The sequence below is a fragment of the Lampris incognitus genome, chromosome 10, assembly GCF_029633865.1.
Source record: "Lampris incognitus isolate fLamInc1 chromosome 10, fLamInc1.hap2, whole genome shotgun sequence".
NCBI lineage: Eukaryota > Metazoa > Chordata > Actinopteri > Lampriformes > Lampridae > Lampris > Lampris incognitus.
The window spans coordinates 30,197,920-30,216,409 of record NC_079220.1 but is presented as its reverse complement, the minus strand read 5'-3'; the positions used below and the strand labels follow the sequence as shown (position 1 = coordinate 30,216,409).

At 46.5% G+C, this 18,490-nt stretch overlaps 1 protein-coding gene across 2 annotated transcripts; it reads left to right on the top strand.

Moving 5' to 3' along the window:
- Positions 1-139: 139 nt before the first annotated feature.
- On the top strand, positions 140-15,380 carry fbxl20 (F-box and leucine-rich repeat protein 20). 2 transcript variants are annotated; one of them, XM_056288085.1, is made up of 15 exons: positions 140-181; positions 2,942-3,003; positions 4,964-5,018; positions 5,169-5,243; positions 5,409-5,503; positions 8,913-8,981; positions 9,077-9,172; positions 9,408-9,534; positions 10,537-10,611; positions 11,787-11,917; positions 12,672-12,732; positions 13,041-13,085; positions 13,644-13,700; positions 13,874-14,086; positions 15,273-15,380. In XM_056288085.1, the coding sequence occupies exons 1-15, from the start codon at positions 140-142 to the stop codon at positions 15,378-15,380; spliced, it is 1,311 nt and encodes a 436-aa protein (XP_056144060.1). The 2 variants fall into 2 exon arrangements, with proteins under 2 accessions (XP_056144060.1, XP_056144061.1); XM_056288086.1 differs by lacking the exon at positions 9,077-9,172.
- Positions 15,381-18,490: the final 3,110 nt, after the last annotated feature.

Below are 18,490 nucleotides of genomic sequence, written 5' to 3'. Positions count from 1 at the left end.
GCTGTTCGGGCTACCGAGAGGACGGTAGCATGATAATTATAGAGGGGAATTCGCAAGACGAGGGCCGATATCTCCACGTTACTGCGTTCACACCAAAATCGTTATACCCCTGACCGAGTCGGGCAAATCACCGTCCGAGATGGGGAAGGAGGTAAATGGTGTTTCACGGAGCCGGTTTGAGGTGAGTTTAATATCTGCAGACATTGACAGTAGTTGCAATGTAATCAATGAACGTTTTATTACCGCCAGGATGCAGGCCTACCCGCGGACTGTCGCTGTATTTTATTGTAAAACTGCGCTTATGCTGAGCCCACTGATGCGGTTTCCGCAGTCAGTGTTTTGATTAGATCAAACGGAGCTGTTTTGTCCCAACGCCAACACATAGCCTGCGTTTTTGTCGAGGACGCGAGTTGGTACATTTCACTTAGCGTGTCACGTTTATGTTTGAATTCACCCATTTTAAAAGGCCCTCAAATGTTGTCATCGATACCCTTTGTGCCGTCAAAACAAAGACAATGAGGCTCGACAGCACGCCGAAGACAGCTTGGATAATGCATATTGAAACATCAATCTTTAGCATTTAGCCTGTTTGCTAAACCCGTCGTTGCGTTGAAGTGACGTGCGCTTAACCACCGTGTCTGTTTTCAAATAAGTCGGTTTTTCATAACGTTGTTCGAGCTGTATGATGAACCGAACTGTTCTGTGTACCCATGGCCGCTGCGGCTTTGGGGGGGCCTTGGATTGTGACTGCTACACTACAATTACTCTGCCAGGGCGGCCATCGCTCGAATGGACTATTTACAATAAAATGACACCCAAAGAAGAGGAAAAAAACAAGACCCGCTGACACGTCTTGAAGATTGCAAATCGTTATTGACTAGTGTTACGTACATATTTCGACATCGTCGCGGTCTGAAAGTTAATCGCCGTAGAATAAAACTTTGCGCCGCAGCTATGAACAGTGTAGCATGGTGGAATAATGTGGGGAACAACAAATGCTATGTATTCGTCCATGACATTGGCCCGTATAGCCTAAGCGCTGGGTGTTGTTTAATCCCCTTGCTAGCGTGGGATTTGTGTGGTTTTATTTATTTTTAACGTGCAACAGCTGAGGACTCGGAAGACTCAGGCCGTACCTTCTGGCATGGCAGCTGCGCTGGATACGTGAGCTGTAGTTTATTAGCCAATAACAATGGACTACAGCAAGGCTCCCGAGTACACATGCTCATATAGTATGTCTCATCTCGCTGCTTGTCCGTAAATGACGTTTTGTATTTAAGAATTGCCATTTCGATTTACGTCGCCGCCCCCTTGTGAATAAACGTGGTATGTTGTTAAAAATACTTTTATCTGGACCAGTTGACTCAAGACGGGGCCAAATAAGATCCTAGGAACAAAACACTTGGTTCACACATTTGTTGTCCTTATGTGACCAGTTGAGAAGACACAATGCCGATCATTTGATGTAAATTGGGGTTTCTTGTAGGCCTATTGGATTATAAATGGGGCTGTGTTTTCCCGTTGACCATGCGCATATCTGCTTTGATATTTTGATATTTTCAAATGCTCGTGGATTATTTGACCGGTTTGAGTAGTGCCCTGACCACGTTTTCCCCAAATCCGAATGTGCTTTCATACTCCCTCAACATTTTACACGTCTGTGCTGGCAGCCAACCCCTGCAAATAGTTGCGCGCGTGTGTGCGTGCGCGCGCGCACAAGCGAGGGTTTGACCCCAGAGCTTCACTTTATTTTCAGAGGTCCGGTCATTAATTTCACCCGACAAACTTCCGGTTTGTTTGGATGAGCTGAGTGGTGGGCTCGGTTTAATGAATAAGTTCCCCCGGATTCCCAAATTCAATACTATAAGGACACGTTTTGAGGATATACATTCTACTCAAATGACATCCGGCATGTTCCATTGAAATTATGAATCATTCCTACCCTCTGGAATCAAATGGTAAATTGACTGTGGGAAGATTTGTACAGTTGATGACAGGCCAAATAAGCATTAGCTAATCTTATGTTGACCTTGTCACAATTGTTTGTCTTTTGCAAATAATTTGTTCCCTTTGTGCACTTTGTGTTGTCCCAAGAATACCCTCTGCCAGTTTTAGACTTATTTTAGCCTGCAGGGTAAAATTGCTTATGAGCAGTCATTGCATCATTGGCGCTGTTGTGACCAGTACCGATGCTTAAAGATTATCATACGCCATATCATAATCTCAGACTTCAATCTTTGGCACTCTAGCAGGGTCGATTTCCCCACAATCTATGTGAACGCTGCAGTCGCTTGTGAGATACTGAGCCATTTCCCTGTGAGTGTTTGTCCACATATCACTGTGCATGTAGTAAGTAGGTGGGGTAACAATAGATGATAATTAATAGTCTGTTGATGTATGGAAACATATTTGTAGAGTTTAAGATAGTGTTTGTGGTGACACGCTATGCAGTAATTTTCCCAGAAATTAAATTGCTATAGCATAAGTGGCAACTTTTCTTTCCACCAGTCGCAATATGTTGTCATTAACGTCAAACACACATGCTATATACACTGATGTGGACAATGGAAAAATAAGTTTGTGTGAAACAATACAAGGTTCAGTAAGGATGGAATGTGCATGCCCATAGAAACAAAACCAAAAAAAATAATAAAAAAAATCTAAACAGGCCATCACAACTCAGTGGGTGACAAATGGCAAAAAAAAAAACAAAACAAAACATTTTTTATCTGTTTGAAATATATAAGATACTGTCTGCTCTTTATTTCTTAAGCCAGCCCCATGTGCTTTTCAAGCCTTGACATTGAACCTGTCCCAGCTGAATGAGATTACAATCATTTAGCCTTTGTCAAGCGTCTGGCTGTTCTTCAGGGAGTCCCAGCCAGGCGGAGGGGTCCATATACAGGGCGTGTCACAGCTAATGTCCCCTTATTTCTTTCAGATGTTCTCAAACAGTGATGAAGCGGTCATCAACAAGAAGCTACCCAAGGAACTGTTGCTGCGGTGAGTGACATTTCAACAACACCTCGGTCAGAGTGTCTGCAGGTTTTTGGTAGTGGGGGAAAAAGACATGTTGTCTACCAAACTACCTGATGGTCCTACCTCTGCTCTGAATCAGCAGACATCCAACTACGCACAATGGCACTTTGGTTTTGATGGCCCTCCTACCACCCACCGCTGTCTTCACCCATTACTACACACACACACACACACACACACACACACACACACACACACACACACACACACAGACACACAGACACCAAAACTATCATGTCACACACACTGCTTTTCCCAACCATAGATAATCACTTGCAAATGCATGAACAATTCATATAGACAAATATGTCCCGTTTTGTTTTTCAAATCAGCTAACCAAGCCAACTAACCACCATGTCCCACACCCTATTCTGCCTTCCCCTAGGCTAAATCTGTAATTAAAAACAGACGCTCGGCACTATAAAACATTCAGATAGATTTTTGAGAAAAAAAAAATAGTCAAGAGCCCCTGAGCACACAGAAAATGGAGGCCATAACTCCGCCCTGCCAGCCGAGCTGCCTGCTGCACGGCTGCTGACTCTGCGGTGCTCTGCCAGGTGCACAGGCCTGATTTACAGGGATCTGTGGGCCATGCTGGTTGGGACTCCCTGCATCCCTGTCTTAACCCAAACAATAGTTTTATCTTCTATTACTCCATTGTGAAATCCTTGACATAGGCAAAGTCTACAAAGCTATTCTCAAAGGTCCAATGAAAGGTCATTTAGAGCGCCTCGAACTTCTGCAAATATGACACCGGGCTGTAGCCAAATGAAACTGAATGGTAGGGTGGGATTCAACGAGGGGGAGGAAAATTGATTGGCCTTGACAGCCAATAATAGCTGGGCATTTTTCGAAGACTGTGGACATCGATATGTTATGGGCTGGTTTCAGTTTTTAGGGTGGCACAGTGGTTAGCGTGGTTGCCTCACAGCAAGAAGGTCCTGGGTTCGAGCCCCGGAGTAGTCCAACCTTGGGGATCGTCCGGGGTCGTCCTCTGTGTGGGGTTTGCATGTTCTCCCTGTGTCTGTGTGGGTTCCTCCAGGTGCTCCTGTTTCCTCCCACAGTCCAAAGACATGTAGGTCAGGTGAATTGGCTATACTAAATTGTCACTAGGTGTGTGCGTGCGTGTGTGTGTGTGTGTGTGTGTATATGTGTGTGTGTGTGGGCCTTGTGATAGATTGTGTCGGCCTGTCCGGCCAGGGTGTCTTCCCGCCTGCCCCCTAATGACTGCTGGGATAGGTTCCAGCATCCCCGTGACCCTGAGTAGGATAAGCGGTTTGGATAATGGATGGATGGTTTCAGTTTTGGTGGTAGAAGATAACTCATCTCTCAATCCTGCTCCCAACTCATTGGACTTTAGTGTGTGTGTGTGTGTGTGTGTGTGTGTGTGTGTGTGTGTGTGTGTGTGTGTGTGTGTGTGTGTGTGTGTGTGTGTGTGTGTGTGTGTGTGTGGTGGGCAATAGGGAGGATGCCCGGGGCGAGGGGGGTGCCCACAAATGCTGGATGTGGTTACTATAACCTTTCTGTATTTTTCAGGAAGAGAAAAACATTCTCATAAACACGAAAAAAAAATGTTTTGTGAATTTGTATAACAGTGTTAAATACTTGTAAAGTACAGATAAAAGAGTTGAAAACATGAGAACACAGTTTTCTTTTCATAGCACCTGTGTAGCAAAAAAAAGAAGTGGAAGGTCCATCTCCGCATTAGAATGGCGCTGTGGGTAAACACATCTCTTCTGTTCACAGGGTAAACACATCTGTCCTGCTAACAGTCAAACACAATATTAGCAGGTTCACTCTGTGTTTTTTATTGGAGGCTGTGTTCAGCAGACACATGGTCGGGTTGAGGACACAGTCTTTTGTAAAGCGGAGGCTTCTGGCAGCGGAGAACAGGGCTTCTAAACCGTCCCTGTTTGTCTTCCAGAATCTTCTCCTTTCTGGATGTGGTGACACTCTGTCGCTGTGCCCAGGTCTCCCGGGTGAGTCTGTGTGTGTGTGTGTGTGTGTGTGTGTGTGTGTGTGTGTGTGTGTGTGTGTGTGTGTGTGTGTGTGTGTGTGTGTGTGTGTGTGTGTGTGTGCATGTAAAGTTTGAAAGAAACCGTGATCTTGAACTTCTGCTCCTCTCTCAGTCCTGGAATGTTCTGGCTTTGGATGGCAGCAATTGGCAACGAATCGACCTCTTTGACTTCCAGAGGGACATCGAGGTGAGTCTGATCAGCCCATCGCCTCCCCTCGCCTCACCAGTTGTTTTCGTTTCACATTCGGTTCCTGCCCATTGTCCTTTTCATTTCAACCTTTAACTTCTCGTTAGTTTATTCCCGGTGGTTGATGATGTCACAAGGAAACGGAGGGTGCTGTGTTTGTTTCAGGGCCGGGTTGTTGAAAACATCTCCAAGCGATGCGGTGGTTTCCTGAGGAAGCTGAGTCTGCGAGGGTGCCTGGGCGTGGGAGACAGCGCCCTGAGGTAAGGTCCCCTAGTTCAAGCCTGTTAGGGCCTGGACAGAACCTAGAGAGTTCAATAGCAAGAGCTGCTATCTAACAGACTTTTTTGTTTCCTTTTTTAAAAATATTTTTCTCCCTTTTCTCCCCAATTGTATCCGGCCAATTACCCCACTCTTCCGAGCCATTCCGGTCACTGCTCCACCCCCTCTGCTGTTCCGCGTTAGGCTGCAGACTACCACATGCCTCCTCCGATACGTGTGGAGTCACTAGCCACTTCTTTTCACCTGACAGTGAGGAGTTTCGCCAGGGGGATGTAGCGTTTGGGAGGATCACGCTATTCCCCCCAGTTCCTCCTCCCCCCCGAACAGGCGCCCCAACCGACCAGAGGAGGTGCTAGCGCAGTGACCAGCACACATACCCACAACCAGCTTCCCACCCGCAGACACGGCCGATTGAGTCTGTAGGGATGCCTGATCAAGCCGGAGGTAACACGGGGATTCGAATCGCCGATCCCCGTGTTGTTAGGCCACTGAATAGACCGCCACGCCACTCGGACGACCCCAAACAGACTTTTTTGAGAAGAAGAAGCCACAGCAGAGACTGTATTTTCTGAAGCGTCTCAATGGTATGAGTACCAAGACTGTTATTAACTTTTATCTCAGTACCATTGAGAGTTTCTTGACGGGCTGTAGCAGTGTGTCTTTATGCATGCTCAATAATCCAGGTAAGAAAATCAAAGAAAGTGGAATCAGTTAATCTGGACACAACGTTTACTGACAAATACGTTCATCACTCAACTAAGTGACCTCTTCAGTCTCGTCTGACTGCAGGTATCCCCACCCTTTATAAACAGTACAGTGGCATAACAACCAAAACCAACTTTCAGTTTCATATGCAAATATGGGTGTGGCCATTAACTAGAATTTCAATGGCCATGTGTACTATTCACAGAGGATTCGGGAATAGTTGCAATCACAGCACTGTAATATAGTGACAGATGTAGCCCCCCCCCCTCGGTTCAGGGAAGGTCATTCCCTTTTCACATAGATCTCCTCTTTGACTCCCATTCAAACCAGCATTCCTCCCTATCAAGGATGTGCACATCCTCATCCTTGAAAGAGTGGCCACTGGCCTGTAGATGGGTGTAGACTGTGGAGTCCTGGCCTGACGTGTTAGCCCTTCTGTGTTGTGCCATCCTCTTGGCCAGCGTCTGTTTAGTTTTCCAAATGTACAAGTCACGGCAATCCTGGCACTTAACAGCGTACACCAGGGGTGCCCAACTTCCAGACCTCGAGGGGCGCAGTGTCTGCGGGTATTTATTCCAACCATGCACTACACCACCTGATTTAACTAATTAGCTCACTTCTTGGACCAAGGAGGGAAAGGAATTAGTTAAATCAGGTGGTATAGTGCATGGTTGCAACAAATACCTGCAGACACTGCGGCCCTCGAAGCCTGGAGTTGGGCACCCCTGGCGTACACTATATTGCTCTGTTTGTGACGGGGGACCCGATCCTTGGGGTGGACCAACTTCTGGTCCAGCATGTTTTGGGGTTTAAAAGCAACTGAGACGCGGTGTTTGGAAAATACACATCTCAACTGTTCTGACACTCCCGCCACATACGGAATCACCATTGGTTTATGCTTAGGCAGCTGTTGTCCTTGTCCTCTTCGATTGGCTGGTGCACTGTTTGGGTGTCTTCCTGGCTTTGACAAGGGCCCAGTTAGAATAAACACACTTAACCAGGGCCTGTTTAATGTGGGATTTCTCCCCTCCCCCGACCGCTGTGTCGGGGGGGGGGGGGGGGGACTTTATCAGCTCGTTGGTACAGCGTCCTGATGACTCCTAGTTTGTGCTCCAGTGGATGATGAGAGTCAAACCTTATGTACTGATCAGTATGTGTTGGTTTATGGTAAATATCAACAATCAAATGTCCCCCATCACCAATTGCAATTTCACAGTCCCAAGAAGGCTAACCTGTCATTTTTCACATCCTCCCTGGTGAACTTGATGTGGTTGTCAACAAAGTTAATGTGGTCGGTGAAATGTGGTACGTCCTGAGATTTAATTTTAACCAAGGTGTCGTCCACAAATATGAACCAGGTGGTGTCCCTGGATAGGACATCAGAGCCTCTTTTCCACTTCCTTCATATACAAGCTGTTCACTACAGGTGAGACTGGGGAACCCATAGCACACCCATGCCCCTGCCTATAGTACTGCCCCCTGTATGTGACGTACGTGGACTGAAGACACAGCTTCAGGAGCAGACAAAGAGTACGTCTGTCACCGTCTTACAATGCTGTGATTGTAAACATTCCCAAACCTCTGTGAGTAGAACACATGGCCATTGAAACTCTAGTTGATGGTGTCACGCCTGTTTGCATATGAAACTGGTCGTTGGTTTGGGTCGTTATGCCACTGTATTGTTTATAAGGGTGGGGATACCTGCAGTCAGTTGAGACTGAAGAGGTCACTTAGTTTAGTGATGAAACGTATCTTATCAGTAAACGTATCCAGATGAACTGATTCAACTTTCTTTGATTTTCTTACCTGGATTAATGAGCATGTATAAAGACATCATTAAAGACGCCACCCACCCCACTCATGTTCTGTTCTCTCTCCTTCCATCTAAAAATTTTTTATCAGGGTGTCCGGGTAGTGTAGCAGTCCCCATGTTACCTCCAGCTTGGTCAGGCGTCCAGACAGACAAAATTTGCCGTGTCTGCGGGTGGGAAGCCAGATGTGGGTATGTGTCTGTCCTGGTCGCTGCACTAGCGCCTCCTCTGGTCGGTCGGGGTGCCTGTTCAGGGGAAGAGGGGGAACTGGGCGGAATAGCGTAATCCTCCCATGTGCTACGTCCCCCTGGTGAAACTCCTCACTGTCAGGTGAAAAGAAACAGCTGGCGTCTCCACATGTATCGGAGGAGGCATATGGTAGTCTGCAGCCCTCCCAGGATTGGCAGAGGGGATAGAGCAGCAGCCGGGATGGCTCAGAAGAGTGGGGTAATTGGCTGGATACAATTGGGGAGAAAAGGCCCCCCCCCCCAAAAGAAATAGAATAAAAAAAGTTAACAGAGCATCAAACAACACAACACTCGTCTCAGTAACAGTTTCTTTCCATAGGCAAGTCAGGTTTCTGAACAGCTGATGCACCTTATATTGTTGTGTTATCGTGTACTGTATATTGTTTATATCATGTGTGAATTCACTGTGTATATAGTCTATGTAGGTCTGTAGTGTTGTTAGTGTTTTGTTTTTGTTTTTTTGGCTGTCCTTGTTTCCTTTTTCCTTGTTTCCCTTGCGTAAGGCAGAGAGAGCCAGAGCACAAGAATTTAATTGTATTCTAAATACATATGACAATAAAGCTGAACTTGAATTTGACTGCTAACATTTCAGCGTGCACGTGTTTGTTTGCTGTTTATTTTGGTAGGACTTTCTCCCAGAACTGCAGGAACATTGAACTGCTCAGTCTGAACGGCTGCACCAAGATCACAGACAGGTTGGTACATTGTTCATATAGCAGGGCTGCCTATGCATTGTATTGCTGGTTCTGTTTCAAGTACCCTCCCTAATATATGTCCCCCTCTCATGCAGTACATGTAATAGCCTCAGTAAGTTCTGTCCAAAGCTGAAACATCTGGACCTGGCCTCCTGTACCTCAATCACCAACCTGTCACTCAAAGCACTTAGGTATGTGGGATTTAGCAGCAATAAATACTTATATTCTCTCTTTCTCTTTGTCTGCCTTCTTGATCAGTCCCCGTCTTTCTGGCTTCCTCCAATGAGAGGAACCTCTCTAACCTTGTGGTAGACTGTCACCAACCCTGCGGGAGAAACTGTATAGAAAGCAGTAACAGGAGGTTTGACGGAATAATGTCTCGATGGCTCATCTTGTCACCCTGTCCCTCTCTTTCTCCACCAATAGTGAGGGCTGTCCTCTACTCGAGCAGCTCAACATCTCCTGGTGTGACCAGGTCACCAAGGACGGCATCCAGGCTCTGGTGCGGTCCTGCCCTGGACTCAAAGGGCTTTTTCTCAAGGGCTGCACACAGGTATTGGAAAGGGCTGGGTGAGGCTGAGCTGGAGATGTAGACTAGGGCTAGCAAAAAGGCATGAATCAGGAACAATTTATTGTCGTTTCTTTCATGTACTTGCGTACACAAAAGAAACAAAATTTCATTTCCCCCAGCCCACAGCGGTGCGACACAAAAGACAAAAACACACATCCAAAATTCCTAAAAATGACACCACCAAACATATACAAAACAGAGCAAACAAAGCAAAAAACCACACAGTTAACAATACAGTCCACTCAGTGGACTGTCCAAAAATGCCACTGTCCAGAGAATGGACAGCACCTAGGATGACTGTCAGAACTGCCGGTCTTCATGGGCTAGCAGTTAGCTTAGCCTGCCCCACTTCCGCGTCCTGTCAGACCTCCCTCGGGTGTTTCCTCCTCGGGTGCAGCTCCAGGCAGGGCGGTGGTCCTTGGGCCCACAAGATGCAGTAGACCAAGTTCCCTCAGCCGATCCAATGCCAGCTCTCCCAGCAAGACACCTTCGACACACCTCCCCGCACTCCACACGATAACACCAAAAATACAGTCAATGCTAGGCGAGGCCGCCGCCAGACCACCTTCGGTGTTATTGGAACTGCCGGTCTGCATGGGCTAGCAGGTAGCTTAGCCTGCCCCGCTTCTGCGTCCCGTCAGATCGCCCCTGGTGTTATCTCCTCGGGTGCAGCTCCGGTCAGGGCCATGGTCCCTGGGCCCACAGGACGTCGCAGACCAAGCTCTATCAGCCGATCCAGTACCAGCTCCTCCAGCCATCAAATGAGAAAAATAACTTGAAACAAAAACACAAAGCACAAAATGAAGGACAATGTGAATGGCACGATGTCCACAATATGCATATCCTTCAGTTGTCACCAGATTCAATGCAGTGCTGTTAAGGCTTGAGTAAGGGAGGGGGCTTTGATCACAGGTTTACCCCTGTTTGGATGTCGAATAGTGCTGTGTTAATGTATTTTTCCCTGTCATTTGTCCTCTTCTGCAGCTAGAAGATGAGGCTTTGAAACACATTGGGGCACACTGTCCAGAGCTGGTCACACTCAACTTGCAGACATGCTCAGTAAGAACCTTCAACATGGCTGGAAGATCAGTGCTTGACTGTCACATGGCAATTTTAGACCCTGTCGCCACAAAACTGTTCTTACTTGGTTCTACACCAATAATGCTCACCTGCCCAAATTTTACTTGACATGATCTAAATTTGCAAAATAGAGAGGCTCTTTGTAAACTGGTTTGTGAAACTCTGGTGCCATGAAGCACCGATGGCATGGGAAAGATGATTCTTGATTAAGTGTATGTTTAACCAGCTATTGATCACACAGTGGGTCAAGTTCCTCTTGTCTTTGCCGTTTTGTGTGAGTGAGAGGTGTGTAGAGAAAAAGACAGGTGGGCAGCAGCTCATCAAGAGAGAGCCCATTATGGATGGAGGATGCAGGCATCTTGCCCACATAACTAATAGTGTGCAAAACCCTCTTAGACAACACGTGTTTTTTTGCATCCTTTCTGGCTGCATCTGTTTCAAAACCTCTCTCCCCCTCTCATCTCTCCCTTCCTCACTTCGTTTCATCGTCTCACACTACAGGAAGTCATCCTCTTATCTGTAACCAGTTATTTCCCCTCTTTGTTATCCTGTTACCTGCTTTTCTTTTTCTCTTTCGTCTTCTCTGTTTTCTCTTTGTTTGCTCGCCATCTCTCTTTGTCTCTCGCTTTTTCTTTGTCTCTCTTTTCTCTCCCTCTGCGCTTCTTTGATTCCTTCATATTTTTCCAAAAGGCATATTTTTACTAAGAGATGGTACTCTCATGATTATTGTTAGGACAAAATATAGGTCACAGATTAATCACATTTGATGCAAAATGTCAGCATGGAACATGTGCAAGGGTCAGCATTTTCGGTTTTTACCGATTTTCACCGAAAAATGCCCAGATTTTTTAAAAGGAGCAGATCGTTTTAAACTGATTTTCACCCGGATTTTATGTTTCCACAGATCCAAAAGTTGTTCCTGTTCATGTGAGGTTATGAAACAGTGTCCTCTTGTGGCGAAATTCGGCATGCTGGATGGCTTTGAAAAATAAAAACCGAAAACGCTGAGCCTTGAACATGTGTAATTTACCAGTAACCGACAATGTTGAGTTTTGTGGCGGCAGGTTTTTTTTTGTTGTTTTTTTTACCACCATAGATGTGTGGTGAGTGACAAATTAGTCCCCCTGACACCCCAGTTCTCTTTCTCTGAGCAGCAGATAACTGACGAGGGTCTCATCACTATCTGCCGGGGCTGTCACCGCCTGCAGTCCCTGTGTGTGTCGGGTTGTGCCAACATCACAGACGCCATCCTAAATGCGCTGGGACAGAACTGCCCTCGTCTCAGGTAACTCTCACCCACCCTCACAGCCCTCCCTCATCCAAACACTTTCAAACTGACAGCCACAGACTAGTTCCTAGAGATCCCACTATGCTGTACATTAAACATTACAGGTCATTTAAGTGCAGAATTGAAATCATGACTGGTAGCGTAGCGGTTTATTTCGTTGCCTATAAGCACAGGGATCGCTGGTTCGAATCCCCATGTTACCTCCAGCTTGGTCGGGCGTCCCTACAGACACAATTGGCTGTGTCTGTGGGTGGGAAGCCGGAAGTGTGGGTATGTGTCCTGGTCGCTGCACTAGTACCTCCTCCGGTCGGTCGGGCCGCTTGTCCAGGGGGGAGGGGGAACTGGGGGGAATAGTGTGATCCTCCCATGCGTGAAGTCCCCCTGGTGAAACTCCTCACTGTCAGGTGAAAAGAAGCGGCTGGTGACTCCACATGTATTGGAGGAGGCATGTGGTAGTCTGCAGCCCTCCCCAGATCAGCAGAGGGGGGTGGAGCAGTGACCAGGATGGCTCGGAAGAGTGAGGTGATTGGCCAAGTACAATTGGGGAGAAAAAAAATCCAAAAAAAAAAAGAATTGAAATCATCAGTCATAAAATGTTTTGTTGTTAAAGAAGTTGAAACAAATATGTCGATGGGGTGAGATAGAGACTGAATGGCTGAAAGCAATGCTGCCATAGTTCAAAACCCTCTTTCTCTCTCTCTCTCTTTCTTTTCTCTCTCTCTCTCTCTCTCTCTCTCTCTCTCTCTCTCAGAATATTAGAAGTAGCTCGCTGCTCTCAACTCACAGATGTTGGCTTCACTACGTTAGCAAGGGTGAGTGTGGTAGTTAAAATGGCCTGTCTGCAACTGCAATAGTATTAACAAGTATACACAATCACTTACTCACTTAGTCACGTGAGTAAACACACACCAAACATGGACAAGAATAGCACAGAATGTGGTTTCGAATGTTTAGACAAACTGAGTTAAGATTTATTTAACTTTCAACCATACTCTTTAAACGTGGACATTAGTTGCAAGAGAAGATGAATCAAGTGCTTGTTGAGTCTTGCTATGTATTCAGAATGTACTTAAATACTACTTTACACACTTTGCATAATACCCATTTTCATGTCTTCCAGAATTGCCATGAGCTTGAGAAGATGGATTTAGAAGAATGTGTGCAGGTTAGTTTACTGTTAAAGTTGCACTTTGAGGGGCATCTGGGTAGCGTAGTGGTCTATTCCGTTACCTACCAACACGGGGGTTGCCGGTTCGAATCCCCGTGTTGTCTCTGGCTTTGTCGGGCGCCCCTACAGACACAATTGGCTCTGTCTGCAGATGGGAAGCTGGAAGTGTGGTTATGTGTCCTGGTCGCTGCACTAGTGCCTCCTCTGGTTGGTCAGGGTGCCTGTTCAGGGGGGAGGGGGAACTGGGGGGAATAGCGTGATCCTGCCATGCACTACATCCCCCTGGTGAAACTCCTCACTGTCAGGCGAAAAGAAGCGGCTGGTGACTCCACATGTATCAGAGGAGACATGTGGTAGTCTGCAGCCCTCCCCGGATCAGCAGAGGGGGTGGAGCAGCGACCATGACAACTCGGAAGAGTGGGGTAATTGGCCATGTACAATTAGGGAGGAAAAGGGGGGAAAATCCGGAAAAAAAGTTGCACTTTGAGGTCAAATTTACTTTTTCAACTGAAGAAGCCTGTTATGACATTCCTCTCTATCACTCTTAACATGCAGATCACAGATGGCACGCTTATCCAGCTGTCTATCCACTGCCCCCGTTTGCAAGTCCTGGTGAGTGCTGTATGGCAAACATGCCTGACACACACATATTAACCACGTTAGGCCTCCTGAATTCCCATTCAGCCCCTTTTCTGTATGTGATGTCTACATGGACGGAGCTTGGCTTGTTGATGCGTACAGTTGAGTGATGGAGCTCCTGTCTTGGTGCTTTTCTGTCCCACCAGAGTTTGTCTCATTGTGAGCTGATCACGGACGATGGTATCAGACACCTGGGCAGTGGTCCCTGCGCCCACGACCGTCTGGAGGTGATCGAGCTTGACAACTGCCCACTGATCACGGACGCCTCTCTGGAGCACCTGAAGACATGCCACAGTCTGGATCGCATTGAGCTCTACGACTGTCAGCAGATCACGCGTGCTGGCATAAAGAGGCTAAGGGTGAGTTGCTGACAACCGGGTTACTACGGGTTACTGTGCGTCCTGGGAAACCTAGAAATTTATAGACTACTTTTTCAGTCATGGAAAACACCTGGAAAATTATCAAATTCATCCCATGTCCTGGAAACATTATTGAGGTCATGGAAAATGTAAATTTCTGCTATAAAAGCATGGTTTCATACACGGAGATTGCAAATTTTTAGCTTATATTTTTAGCTGAGATTGCATATTTTTCACCACTGGATTCTTGAAATGTGTGTGTGTGTGGGGGGGGGGTGCATTTTGAGTTACTAACTAAAAGTTTACACAGTTTGGTCGCTTCACAGCAGTAAGGTCCTGGGTTCGAGTCCCGGGATAGTCCAACCTTGGGGGTCGTCCTCTGTGTGTAGTTTGCATGTTCTCCCCGTGTCTGCGGGGGTTTCCTCTGGGTGCTCCGGTTTCCTCCCACAGTCCAAAGACATGTAGGTCAGGTGAATCGGCCATACTAAATTGTCCCTAGGTGTGTGTGTGTGTGCGTGTGTGTGTGTGTGTGTGTGTGTGTGTGTGTGTGTGTGTGGGTCCTGTGATGGCCTGGCAGCCTGTCCAGGGTGTCTGCCCACCTGTCGCCCAGTGACTGCTGGGATAGGCTCCAGCATCCCCGCGACCCTGAGAGCAGGATAAGCGGTTTGGATAATGGATGAATGGATGTTCAAAACATCCTCCAGATAGCTGTTTTGCTGCGGTGCTAAACATTGCACCTGCATGAGCACATCCCAAATTCACCATCTTTTTTTTTTACAACTTGGTGAGAAATAAAATTTTTATAAAAGGAAATGGTTTAGCAAAACTTAGTGATGAAATTGTTTTTACCAATGGTTTTTGTGTGTGTCAGTCATTCATTCTATCTGTAGGGGGGTTGTATTGTGTCGCTTCCACTTACTGAGGAATATGACCTTGCTAGAGCAACAGGTGTCATGTATAACCTAGTGAAAGTCATGGAAATAGTCCTAAAAGGAGTGTGAACCCTGTGATAATGGCAGTGCATGAGCACTGACTCATACGTGCAAACACTGTTAATGGCCTTTTGAGTTGACTTTGCTCTGGGGCAGCTATTTACTGGCCTTAAAATCCATTTGTGTGAACTATTAGCTAGATGGCATTTTCCCCCTGATCTGTTCTTCTTTTATTTTTTTCTCCCTGACTGCAGACTCATCTGCCTAACATCAAAGTGCATGCGTACTTCGCTCCTGTCACCCCGCCCCCATCCGTCGGGGGGAGTCGCCAGAGGTTCTGCCGCTGCTGTGTGCTGCTATGATGCAAAGACAACAACCCCCCCCACCCGAAAAACCCCGTCAGCTGACCTCCCCGCCAACCCCCGACCGGCTGTCCTTTCCTTCGACACTTGCCCTGCAGTCCCCCCCCTCCCCCCCCTTCAAGCCCTCTTACAGAATACATGCTGTTGTGTCCAATTTGTGGAGCTGCAGAGAGAGGGAGAGAGCCGAACTATGCCACACGGGTCTGGAACCACCTTGCCCACCATGATTTCATAACGCTCCAACCTCTGAACCCCTTCCCACCCTAATTCCCTCTGGCAACAGTTACACAGTCTGACCTGTAGATGCGTACAGCGACACACACACACACACACACACACACACACACACACACACACACACACACACACACACACACACACACACATAACATACAAACGCGTCACCTTCGAAGAGTGTCAGTGCATTTCTTGCCGTCACCAGGCCTACGTCCTCCAGTCAGACTGGTATTACACAGATGTTACACAGATATTACACAGAGGCTCAGATAATCAGCAGATATGGGGAGCACTGTTGAGGGATTAGGACTCCTCGTTAAATGAAGTAGTGGATGTGAAAGCTCTGTTGATAGAACACCAATTAAGATTTTATTTTTTTTTTAGGAGGGAAAATGTCTCCTACAAAAAAAAAGAGCCCATCATTGGGTGGGTGGGGCAGAAAATAGGATTTAGCACTACAAACAAGCCTCTACGCAGAATTTGGAATAGGTTGAAAGCCTGTACTCCCCAGGCGTTTTTAAAAGCCCTTACAAGCTACCTCCAGACCGTACTGCACGTCACTTTTTTCTTTTGTTTCGTTTTGTTTTGTTTTGTGCAGACTGTTGAAGAAGGGCAATGGCCTTCTGCTGGCTTAACCAGTTAATATATGTACCCTTTACGCTCAGGCCTCAATGCAAGGTGGGTTTGAATCAGGCGTCTGAACCAGTGTTGCATGTCGTCCCCTGTCACGCCACCCTTTCCTCCATCTCTCACGCTCTCTCTTGCAACCCTCACTGTACGATATGACAAAAACTACCAAAAAATGTCACCTAAAAAAAAAAAGAAGGCCGGAGACACGAGCGAATCAACCGCTGGTAACGTAGGCCTGTCGTGTGATGCTGGAAAGCCGTTCCCTTGCAGTCCTTTGCACTTACACTTAAAAAAAAGTAAGGATGACGAACTTTATTGGTAATGAGAAGAGAAACCTAATTACCACCTCGGAATCTCAAAGACTTAAAAAAAAAAAGATATTTTACAAACACCATACACACAAATTTGCATACACGCATGCACACACACACGCAGACTTGCTACCACTGTACCCTCACCTCTTTCTCTCTCTCTCTCTCTCTCTCTCTCTCTCGCTCTCTCTCTCTCTCTCTCTCTCTCTCTCTCTCTCGCTCGCTCTCTCTCTGTTACAATCAGAAGCTTCAGTGTACTTAAAAAAAGACAAAAGTTTAATATTTTTCTAAAAAGGACACCAATTAAGACTTAAAAGTGGGGACTGAAGAAGATGCCAAATGTTGCATGTAACAACTCTAGTTTTTTAAATCTAATTGTATGTGTGTGTATGTATGTATGTATGTATGTATGTATGTATGTATGTATGTATGTATGTATGTATGTATGTATGTATGTATGTCTGTCTGTCTGTCTGTGTATGTGTATATCTATGTACATATATACATACACACATGGTATATATACAGTATATAAGTTGAGGACTGTGGAGGTGCGAGTACTGAAGCCAGCTAAATGACACTAAAGATGATGGAGGAAGAGGGAGTGGACCTGCACGGTGGGGACGGTGGTGAAGGGCTGCTGCTCCATGACAATGTGTATTCTGTGCTGCACAGGAGGTGCTGAGAGATCCACAGAAGCGATTTCCAACATTGAGCCAGTACCAGAACTGAGTTTGGACTGAAAGCAGTGAAGCTGCCAGCCCGAGGAAAGCTAATGTCGACCAGAGAGAAAGAACAGGGACACTGTAGTTGATAAATGGAGAAAAAAAGAAAAAAAAAAGTTGGACATCACTACACAAGTTTTGTGCTGTCAGACCAGGACAATGGAAAGGAAAAAGCCAACTGAAAACAATCAAATTATCTCTATTTTCAGTTTTTTTTTTCATTTCTTTTTTTTTCTTCATTCGTTTCATTTACTCGCGTTTTTTTTCTTCTTTCTTTTTTGCACCAGTGGCGTTCTGACTCCAAGGAACTGGTAATCCACACGTGGAGGTGAGAGGAGATGGCTAATGTCTCACTCACCGGCATTGACGTTGCCCCTCAGCTCCCATGAGGCCTTGCAGGGGGGACAGAGTGACAGTGGGTTCGACCCTGCCACCTGCGACCACTTTCCGTCCGTTTGGGACCAGTGACTCGTGTGTGTGCATGTGTGTGTGTGTGTGTGTGTGTGGGATTGGCTGGCCCAGACGGGCGGAGTCCCTACGAGAGGAAGTCGGCTGAATCTTGAGCTGAAGCAAGCGCACAATCTGGCCTGCTGACGGATAATTTTGGAACGATATGTCAAAACGGAGGGCTATGGACTTGAAACTCCCTCCCTATGAAGTATTCAAGCCTTTTTTTCCTTTTTACAGATGATCTTCCCCTGCACTTGTACCTGCTTTATTCTGTCTCCCCCCCTTCTCTCTCTCGTTCATTTTATGAGTGTCTTTCTATCGCTTTTCTGTTTTCAACACGGCGTCCTTGCGAGTTATCTGTCTGCCCCCCGGCGTTGCATCTCTCGTCTTGGTGTGGTTTGGAGTGGGCCTGTTTTTGTGGGGTTTTTTTTCTTTTTTAAGTTATTTGAGTTCAGTGTCGCCCAGTCGAGTTGGAGCCCTCTCTTCCAGTCTTTGGTTTTGGCCTCACGCAAGTTTGTGTTTTGTCCAGAACCGTCGTTACCAAATGTGCAGAGTGTGTGTGCAGCCTTTGTGCAGGGGAAGCATTGGAGCCAGTGCAATTGTAATAAATGTTAAACATGAGTTTTGGAATTGTATTTTTTTTTTTTTTGGTTGTGAGTCGAGGAGGAATTGACAGTTTTGTATGTTCATTTGTAGGTTGTACTTGTTGAATGTGTCTCCAAAACGAGGAGATGTCCTGGAATGGACTTTCAGGGCA

Coding starts and splice junctions, on each gene's coding strand:
- fbxl20 (XM_056288085.1), top strand. CDS start 140: ATGGGGAAGGAGGTAAATGGTGTTTCACGGAGCCGGTTTGAG. Junction 5,019..5,168: donor GCTGTGCCCAGGTCTCCCGG/GTGAGTCTGTGT, acceptor CTCCTCTCTCAG/TCCTGGAATGTTCTGGCTTT. Junction 10,612..11,786: donor TCAACTTGCAGACATGCTCA/GTAAGAACCTTC, acceptor TTCTCTGAGCAG/CAGATAACTGACGAGGGTCT.